This window comes from Mustela nigripes, chromosome 3 (genome assembly GCF_022355385.1).
Source record: "Mustela nigripes isolate SB6536 chromosome 3, MUSNIG.SB6536, whole genome shotgun sequence".
Taxonomy (NCBI): Eukaryota; Metazoa; Chordata; class Mammalia; order Carnivora; family Mustelidae; genus Mustela; species Mustela nigripes.
In genome coordinates, this window is record NC_081559.1 from 41,548,929 (window position 1) to 41,559,450 (window position 10,522).

At 48.3% G+C, this 10,522-nt stretch overlaps 1 protein-coding gene across 1 annotated transcript; it reads left to right on the forward strand.

Annotated features, from left to right (window-relative positions):
- Positions 1 to 8,789: 8,789 nt before the first annotated feature.
- Positions 8,790 to 9,143, forward strand: LOC132012933 (large ribosomal subunit protein uL14-like). Its single transcript, XM_059392723.1, has one exon. The coding sequence runs from the start codon at positions 8,790 to 8,792 to the stop codon at positions 9,141 to 9,143; it is 354 nt and encodes a 117-aa protein (XP_059248706.1).
- Positions 9,144 to 10,522: the final 1,379 nt, after the last annotated feature.

A 10,522-nucleotide genomic window follows, 5' to 3' on the forward strand; every position in this document is an offset into this window, starting at 1 on the left:
GCTCAGGCCGTTCTGGCCATCACCTTCCGCCCATCTCCGCCGGGCACTCACCCATGCACCCCACTCCCATGCCAGCGCACTGACCCCCAAGGGAGGCTGCAGGAATTTGCAGGAGCTCGGCCATCCCTGGTCTCCAAACTCAGGCTTGCAGCAACTCACACCCGCCGCACGGTGCCCTTCCAAACCTTTCCTGCCCTCCCAGATGCCGCCGGCCTTTCTCTCCCAAGTCCCTCCCTCGACTCTCACCGAGAAAAGCCACGATGGAGTTTCCCCCTCCCTGGGCCAGGGAGACTCGGGATCACGAGGTACCGCAAGTATTTCTTTCCCTGACTGATTTTTCTCCAGCTCCTGGCAGGGAAGGAGAGTATACAGGTACTGCATTTTATTTATTTTTAAGGTTTTTGTTTATTTAAGAGAGAGAGAGCGAGAGAGAGCAGCATGGTCGGGGAGAGACAGAAGGGGGACAGAGATCTCCCTCCCCCAAGCAGGGAGCCTGTCCTGGGGCTTGATCCCAGGACCCTGAGATCACGACCTGAGCCCGATGCTTCACCGACTGATCCACCCAGGGGCCGCCGCACCTGCTGTATTTTTAAGGTTCTTCACCTCTCTGTCCCTAGTGTCTGGGGCATGGGGGGACTGAACATAGCTCGGACTTCTGTCGTGCCAATGGGAAGTCCTATTTTTCTCAGATGTCATCTTCCTTGGAAGGACATAATGAGAAATAACCCACTTTGCATTGTGCATGCCTTCATGTGAAACCATTTCTAGACCACCTGCTGTGGGTCAGGAGTTGCACCCGGTCCTGGGGACCCTGTAATGATTGGGATGCCTGCCACCAAATGTGTAGGGCAGCCTGGTGATGGTACTGGATCATATTTATGGCAATGTTTTAAACTCAACTCTAATAGAAGGCTTCCAGAAATAAAGGTTTCCACGATCTTTTACGGAACGATGTCTCCTCGATCTCCCCATGGTCAGTCCTCAGGGGCTTTGACGTTGCTCACAGTGAAGCCGGGAAGACCCACCCTTGAATTCCTCCAATGAGGTCACTGTCCTCCTGAGCCTCTGTGGCCTGTCAGGCCCACGGTCACAGTGACATCATCACAGGGGCCTTGGTGGTCCCTCCAACACCTGAATGGGGGATTCCTGGCCCCCACAGCTCACAGTCTGGAAAGAAAGGACGAGAAGTACAAAGAGAAACCCGTGGTGGGATGGCCCATCCCCGTGCAAGGAGGTCCCGCTTTTTCTCATCCCAGTGGACCTCCCGGAGAGATCCTGGGATAAAGGCACAGAGCATGTTTAACAGGCCATCTGCATCCGGTTGGAGGGTGAGCCTCCTTAGCAATCAGAAATTGCCAGGGGCAGGGCTCCAAGGAGAGAGTGAGCCCTGGGGTGCTGGAGGGGGTGGTGCCTGCTGACCTGTCAAGCACCGGGAATGCTTGAGACTTCACCATACCTGGAGCTCTCTCTTGCCTTAGAGAGACAGAGCGGACTAATGGGCACTAGGATCTAGAGGAACTGGGGGCATGACCTTGGGTCGTGGCTTACGGTTCACTTTTTTTTTTCACTTAGTCTTTATATGATCAAAGTCTCACATGCCCACGGCTTGAAAAATCCAGCTCTTCTACAAGTCCTATTATAAATAATAGGACTTCCCTGCCTCCTTGTTTCCTACTTCCCAGGGATAGCGTCACTCACCAACAGCAGCCAATTCTTTTGGTGTCCACCTCCATGTCTGAAATCACACTGTGCCCTTGGGATCTATTAACCCCAGTGGTCAGCTGGTGGTTCTCCTCAGTGGTTGAGGACTGACTGGGTTTGTTTACAGCACACATGTGCCACGTCTGCTCAATGAGGTGATGCAGTAACTTTGGCGAGATCAATACCTAGTATCTGCATTAATAGAAGTTCATAAATGCAGTTCCCAGCTGCAATGGTGAGTTTTGTGTCAACTCGGTCAGAACGCGGTACCCAGTTATCCAACCAAACACTAATGTACATGTCGCTATGACAGTAAACATCATCTACAATCACTCACCTTTAAGTAAAGGAGAAAAATATCCAAGGTGTGGGTGGGCCTTGTCTAATCAGGTGAAAGGCCTCGAGGACAAGCCTGAGGTTCTCCAGACTGCAGCACCAGCTCCTGCCCAAGCTTCTAGCCAATGCTCTTCAGGTTTTGAACTCACCAGCCCTTCAACCACACAAGCCCAATCCTTTAAGTGAATAAATAAATAAGTTTGTGTGTTTATTGATGCCTAAAGGATAATATTGTTCTCCCTGCTCTTCCTCTGGAGAGCCTTGACTCCTGCCATGCTAAGCCTATAACACATGATGCTAATGCTTCCTTTTCTACATCATTCTGGTTTTTGGGGGGTTACTGATGGTTTGGTTTTGGTTTGCCCACCTTGGGACCTAGTTAACATTCATTTACCCCCAGCCCCCGAGGAGCACAGCTGTCCTCTCCTACCACTGCTGTGGTGCTGCCGTCCAAAACCTCAACTTACCCCTGAAGCTTTTCTCTGGGCCCCACATGGCTGCCCCCCTAGGATCCTCTCCTTGTCCCTCTCCTGGAGACCCCCTTCCTGGATTCACACCTTCTCATGCCTTCTTTCCTCCCTCAGTTCAGCAGAGCATATCTTCATTGTGCCCTGACAGAAAATAATTTTTCTGAATTCTTTAATATCTGAAAATGTCTCTTTCTCTCCTCCAGCTGAAGGGTGGAGGAATTCGAGGTTGGAAACCACTTCTCCTTGGGTTCAAGGGCGTTGCTCCTAGCTCCCAGCATAGCTGGGCATGGTCCCTTAGCTCCCAGCGTGGTTCTTGGCAAGTCCTAAAGTGTTCTGGTTTTGGATCCCCTGTGAGAAAGCAGTTGCCTGCTCTCTGAAAGCCGCACGGGATACTTTTTGTCCATGGTATTCTGGAATGTCCTGACGCTGTGGCTCATGCGGGCTACCTAGGTCCCCCCAGCTGGGTGCTGGCCATCCTTTCATGCAGGAAGTCCAGTCCCTCAGTTCCAGAACTGAGGGGCCCTCCAGCCTCCCTTCCTGTCTCCCCTTTGGAATTCACATTATTTGGACCATGGCCCCTTCAGGCCAATACCCTCATGTTCTCTTCTTTTTCCCTCTTGATTTCACCTCTTTTCTTTCTACTTTGCTTTCTGGAAATGTTTTTCAACTTTGGTTTCAAAAGTTTTATCAGGTGTTAACTTTCTACACTTTCTCTCTCTCTCTCCCTCTCTCTCTCTCTCTTTCCCCCAAGGTCTTTGCTATTATTCTCTTACATTCATTTTCTAAAATTACTTTTGAAGCATTATATTCATACCTCCTGGGAGCACTGGCTCTTCAGTTCTTCCAGGAATTCTGATAGCTTTACGTATGTATTATAACTTTCTGTCTCCATGCGTATCCCAGAAAGCTGACTGGACCCCTGTGTAGGTGGGTAGGGTTTGTGTGGGGTGGTCTGGGTGAGCTACTCAGTTTGAGGGATACTCTGTGTTCCTTCAGATCCCCAGACTCCAACAGCCTCTTTCCTGGAGACTGGAAGCCTGAGGTTCTAGAAGCTGCAGAAACAGGACAGGTATCCTCCGACTCTCCTGGGTGACTTATGGATGGGACCGCGGACCAGGGAGGTGCTGCTTCCCCCAGCCCAGCACCGGTCTACTACCCTTGGGAGACTAACCAATCTTCTGCTGGAGGGAGGAGGGGTCATCCAGCCGACGGGGGCAGGGGAAGGAGGTTTGGGGGTCTCAATACTGGGATTGGCTTTCATCCCATCCTCTTGTGTTCAGCTCACGCTCAGCCCTCTTCAGAGCTTTGTGGCTCTGATCCTGCGGGTGCTTGGTTTCCTCTGCGGCCGGTTTAGGATCCCCAGGATTTTTGGCTGGGTCAGTTACCAACCACATCTGCGCTCTGAGGCGTTCAACTCTCTCTGTTTGCGCTTATCTTCTGTTCCGTTTGCCCTCAGAGATTCATGACTAAAGAATAGAACAGTCAGCCAAAGTAAAAACCTCCCCTGTTGTCCCCGTGGGGTTTCAGAAGGGAGCCAGGGATAAAGGCGTGAGATCAAGTCTTGGACTCCTGTAGGATGTTTCTGTCACACGCTCTCTATACCCTTAGCAGCCCATGTCCTGGAGCTTCCCAGGGCGGCTGGCTTCTGTAAGGACACTCTTCTTGGCCAGAGAGCATCTCAGGACGGAAGTAAGTCTAGGCATAAGGAATTCACCTTCTAAGGGGATGCCCGCAGTGCTTGATTTCCACAGCTCACATCCAACACCTTCCCAAGCCACGAACATGCCTCACCAGAAGACCAGTGCCTCAACCCCATCCTTCAGAGGGAGCTTGCTCCTAGTAATGAAACTGCCTGTCTGGCTTCAGGATGCTGGGCGCTGTGACCATTCACAGCAGAGCCGGTCACTCCCGGCCCCAGAGAAGCAGGGATGTTCTGGGTACTGGCTTGGTCTCTGTGCTGTGGTCCAGTGGGCAAGGCAGTTCCCCCCTGGGTGCTAGTCTCTGCCTCTGGGTTGGGGTCTCCACAGAGCAGGAGGCAGGCCCGTGAAAGCATCCTGCCTAGCATTGGCTTGACTTCCCCATCGTGTTCATGGGAGCTCAATTCCAAGGGTGTAAGTTGTCCCTTAAAAAATCATGTGTATCCTGGGGCACCTGGATGGCTCAGTGGGTTAAACCTCTGCCTTCGGCTCAAGTCATGATCTCAGGGTCCTGGGATCAAGCCCCACATCAGGCTCTCTGCTCAGTGGGGAGCCTGCTTCCTCCTCCTCTCTCTCTCTCTGCCTGCCTCTCCACCTACTTGAGATTGAAATAAATAATATCTTTAAAAAAAGAAATCATGTGTATCCTTTCACATCCTGACTGGAGAGAGCTTGGAGGCCTTAAGTTCCCCCACCGGGCTTGAGGCAGCCACCAGCGATTTGCCCTGTGCTGTTTCCTAAAGTCGCCTAAGTAGGTCAGTAGAGAAGCAAGAAACCTATCGTGCACAAATTCCATAATTTTCATTTGAAAAGCTGTAGAGAGTTGTTTTAAACCAGCATATGACTTACACACCTATAAAACTCACCTGTCTTAAGTGTACAGCACAGTGAGTTTTGCAACAAATGTGTGTGATCAGTTATATTCACCATACAGGCTGTTTGCAACCCCGGAAAGCACCCCTGTGCCTCTTGGGGGTCTCCCTGGCCACTCGTCTCCCATCCTCCATCCTCAGACAACCCCTGCCTGCTCTCCATCACTGGAGCTTTGCCTTTTCCAGATAAGCAGATCATATAATTATACAGTCTGGCTTCTTTCCTTTAGTGTAACATTACTGTGTATCAGAAATGTGTTCCTTTTTATCTCTGGGTAGTATTTCACTGTATGGATGTATCATAATTTGTTTTTCCTTGCATCAGTTGGCAGACATTGGAGTTGTTTCTAATTTCCGGAGATTATGAATAAATCCACCATGGACATTTGAATGCATTTCTCTGTGTGTTCATATGTTTCCTTTCTCTTGCACAAGCACCTGGGAGCACACTTGCTGGTTATGTAAGTGTCCTTCATGTTTTATAAGAGAACTAATTATACAAGGTGTCTCAATGATATACATGACTATCCACATTCAAACCAATTAAAATTAAATAAAAGTGAAAAGTCAGTTCCTCGGTTGTGGTAGCTATTTGGCAAAGTGCTCAGTAACCACATGGGACTAGCACAGAGGAGTATTTCCACCAGCCTGGAAAATACTGCTGGACAGCGTGGGCACCAAACTTGAAACCTCGAGTTTCAGAATAGAAAGTTTTGTGTCAATTTGGACCAAAGGATTTAAAAAATTTTTTTAAAGATTTTACTTATTTGACAGAGAGACATCACAAGTAGGCAGAGAGGCAAGCAGAGAGAGAGGGGGGAAGCAGGCTTCCCACTGAGCAGAGCCCGATGCAGGGCTCAATCCCAGGACCCTGAGACCATGACCTGAGCTGAAGGCAGAGACTTTAACCCACTGAGCCACCCAGGTGTCCTGGACCAAAGGATTTTTAAAGGCCAGCGGTGGTCTTTCTCACCATTGTTTACGTAAACAGTAATATCCTTGCCAAATCTATTTACAAGTGGAACACTACCATCCTGTATTCATTTTGCAGAACTAATGTTTGGAGCAGCCCAAGGACCAAAGCGTCCGACAGCCTGAAGAAGTTATTGTTCAGGCTGGAGCATCTGGCCGTCCATGGGGGCCAGCCACCCACGGGGATCCACTGCCCTCCCAGCCTCAGCAAAGTCCTGGAAACAGCTGCGAGAGCCGGGGACTCTACCAAATGGAGAGGAGGCTCTGCTCACGGCTGGGAGAATGCCAGAGGCTCCGTGACAGGTAACATCGTAATGGATGGGAATCACAATCTGGACTCTTCATTCATCACTCTTTAAAATGAGGGCATGAAACCCACCTGATGGAAGTGTAGATTACTGGTCAGCCTTGACACTCTAGGTTTCAAGCCCCAGCCTTCTTGAAGAGATTGGGATTTAACAAATAGAATTTTTTTCTGACCCCACCTCAAATAGGTTCTTTTCACCTTGGCTCTTCCCTAAGAAGTTCTGATTTCCTGGCAGCTGAGGCTAGTGGTGGGGAAGCTAGACTCGGGACAATCAGGGGTATTGACAGTGGGCATGGCTCCGTCCCTTGTGTGTGGTCTTTCTCAGAGAAGGGAAGGCACATCGTAGAAGAAGGGGGTTTTGTTACCTCTGGGGCAATGTTGCATTTTGTGAAAGAAAGTATTTTAACCACCAATTTGAACAAAGCTGGCAGAACAATAGTCCTTCTTGTGGTCTTAGGCATTAATCTTCCTTTATGTAGGGGGGAAAATCAGATGCCTCGATGACGTCATCATTTGGCTAGGAACAGAACCAACAGAACCAAAGGGCACCATTGTTTCCCTGACAGGGGGTTCGAGAGGAAGCTGTGTTGGCTTTTTCTTTTCCAGAAAGAAGAGGGGCACATCTGCAGCTGACCACTAATAAACATGGCTGGAATCTTAACACTGGGAGAATTTGCCGGAATGTCTGTCTTTGTGGAAGTGATTCAACATTTCCGAAGAGGTTCCTCCCCATCTGTCATCTCTTTCTTTTCACCCTCAGATTTAAAAAGAGCTCAATTTTTTTTTTTTTTTATGGTAAGTCTAGTGGAATGGTTTTTCCTCCTTCCTTCTATTGTTTCTTTCTCTCTTCACCTTTGGTAGACAAAGTCATTTAAGACAATAAAGCAATAAAGTTATCTTATGAAAGGTGGTCAGCATGAGCAAGGGGGAAAATGTGTTGTCGGGAGATACTTGGTGTGAAGAAGCCGAATGACATAACAAACCGGTTCTTGGGAGGAGCATGAAGGCTTGGCGCTGCCCTTCCAGAATGTTCCAAAAACTTAAAATCTCCATGGTCTGGTGAGAAAGACTCCCTGGGGAGGAGGGAGGGAAAGAGAAGACAAATGGATAGAAAAAGGGGTGGGTACTAGACCCTACAGAGACTTGACAGAGACGCCCGGACCCCTGTCAGGACTTCACTTTGAGCACACCAAACGCTACCTTGACAGCAAAATGCAGTTCACAAAATGGGCCACTAGTGTGACTATTGATGGCCTGTTTCTACAAGCCCTGCTTGGACTGCAGGGCACACCAGCAAGGTAACACAACTGACTTTCAATAGACTGATTGCTAAAATGACCCCATTTTCCACTCCTTTCTGTACTCATGCCTTTTGCAATGTGGCTTTGCCTTCTTTTCCTTGAGAGATGGCATGTATTTCCTCATCCCTTGAATCCAGACTGGTCTTTGACTTGCTTTAGCCAATGAAAGTGGCAGAAGTGTTTGGACCTTGGCTTCAAGATGGTTCGTGCTCTTCTGCCTTCTCTTGGACCCCTGCCTCCACTGGGAGAACAAGCCTGGGCTAACCAGCTGGAGAATGAGCTCCACATGGAGCAGAGCTGACTCTTCTTAGCTGAGACCTTCCTAGACCAAGCTAACCAGCTTGCCAATGTGCACTCAAGCTAAGCCTGGCCAGGTAAACCACAGGTTTGCAAGTAACACATGATGGGGCACCTGGATGGTGAGTCGGGTAAGTATCTAACTCTTTATTTTAGCTCAGGTCATGATCTCAGGGTCATGAGATCGAGCCCTATGGCAGGCTCCAGGCTCACTGTGGGGTCTGCTGGAGATTCTCTCCCTCTCCATCTGCCCTTCCCACTTATGCTCTCTCTCTCTCTCTCTCATTTTCTAAAATAAATAAATGAATCTGTAACATCTGTAAATTGTAAAAAAAAAAAAAAGAATCTGTATAAAGAAAAAAAGAAGTAACACAAGATTGCTCTCTTAAGCCACTAAGTTTTGGGGTGGTTTGTTACATAGCAATAACATAGCTGGTAACTCTTTGGAAACTGAGAGTCGTAGAGGGCAAAGAGATGGCAGATGACATAAAATCATCATAAAACCCAAACGACAGTAAGCCCTGGCTTGTGCGTGAGCTGTGGTTACTTATGAAGCAGAACCCCGCCATGAGCTCTCCCCCCAGCTGGCAATGAGGAACACGAGGCATCCCAACCAAACTTCTTCTGGAGTGCCTTCTCTAGGTCCCTCAGCTCAGTGAGCTCCCAACCCAAAAGCCCACACTCTGCACTCACAGGCAAGCCACAGTGAGAAGCGAGCCACCTCTGGATTCATGTTCCACAGCCATGTGGAACAGATACCATTCGTAGAGGAAACCCTAAGTCTCTAGGGTTTCCTCTACGAATGATATCTGTTCTGTCCCGTTCCAGCATTGAAGATGTCCAAGCAAGGTTGTGGTGGCTCCTTCAGTATGAAATTCCAGATTTCTCTGGGTCTTCCGGTAGGGGCTGTGATCAGCTGCACTGAAAACACAGCAACCGAAAATCTGTATATCATCTCTGTGAAGGGGACCAAGGGAGGACTGAACAGATCTCCTGTCGCTGGAGTGGGTGACGTGGTGATGGCCACAGAGCTTGGAAAGAAGGGACCTTCAGCAGTGGGAGTTCAGAAAGCCAGACAAGAGAAAAGATGGTGTGTTTCCCTCCTTGAAGATAACGCAGGGGTCACAGTAAACAAAAAGGTGAAAGGTTTTTCTGTCCGGGACCAGTTTCAAAGGAGTGTGCAGACTTGAGGCCCAGGATTGCATCCAATGCCGATAGCATTGCAGGATAATTTGGTGCCTTTGTTTAAAAAAAATTAAAAATTATCTGTGGGGCACCTGGGTCGCTCAGTTGGTTGGGCGTCCCACTCTTGATTTCAGCTCTGGCCGTGACCTAAGTGTCCTGAGATGGAGCCCCATACTGGTCTCTGTGCTCGGAGCAGAATCTGCTTGAGATTCTCTCTCTCCCTCTGCCTCTGTCCTTTTCCCTGCTTGCGCGCGCACACACACACACACACACACACACACACACACTCTCTCTCTCTCTCAAAATAATACATAAATCTTTAAAAAATTATTTGCTCTTCCACCAAAATAATGATGCTTCCTTTCTGAAGCAGGTGCAGTCTACAGTTCCCTCACTATTGGTGGACACCCTTTGAACACAGCAGTGGGCACACAAACCTATGAATGGCTCTCACAAATAGGCTCCAGTGATGTCAACGGAGGCTTACTGCTTTTCTAAAATGACAAGTTATCACATGCCCTTTGTAGATCATTCAAATGACAATTAAACAATTCTTTTTAAACTGATCTTAAAGATCAGGGAGCATCTAAATTGGGGTAAGAAAGCCCTCCATTCCCATAACTGCTGATGACAGCCTTACGAATCTCTTTCTGCCCCTTTATCCTGACGTCTAGAACATGGATTTCTCAGTGATGTCCATTTCATTATCTAGTCCTCCTACTGTGGTTCTTGTTTCGATATTAGCGGTTTTTGTTGGTTATCGTGTTTTATTTCCAGGAACTGTTTGTTGGATTGATTGTTTTCAGAGCAGCCTGTCTTTGTTTAAGGACTGCAGTGTTGGTTCCCAAAACTCTCCAGGGATATTACTCGGGCTTCTAAAGGACTTCTCTTCCTTTTCTTTCCCCCATCTTTTAAAATATATTCCAGGGTGCCTGGGTGGTTCAGTGGGTTAGGCCTCTGCCTTCTGCTTGGGTCATGATCTCAGAGTCCTGGGATCAAGCCTCGAATCAGGCTCTCTTCTCAGCGGGGAGCCTGCTTCTCCCCCGTCTCTCTCTGCCTGCCTCTCTGCCTACTTGTGATCTCTGTCAAATAAATAAATAAAATCTTTAAAAAAAATAAAAAATACATATTCCCAAAATAACTGATTAGCTAGAAAGATCAGAGAAGCAACCAATCTACATTTACACCCTCTCACTCCATAAATAATCTTCATTACTTTTTTTTCCTTTCTGTTTCTCTCCTTGTGTTAACTGTTTCTTGTGCTTGCCACCTTCTGGCATGTGCCTTTCCTCCAACGCCTTAGGATCTTGCCTATGGACTTGTATTTACTAATCATGATCTAGATTCATCAGTATTGACTGCTGTTGTGAGAATCCTTCACAGA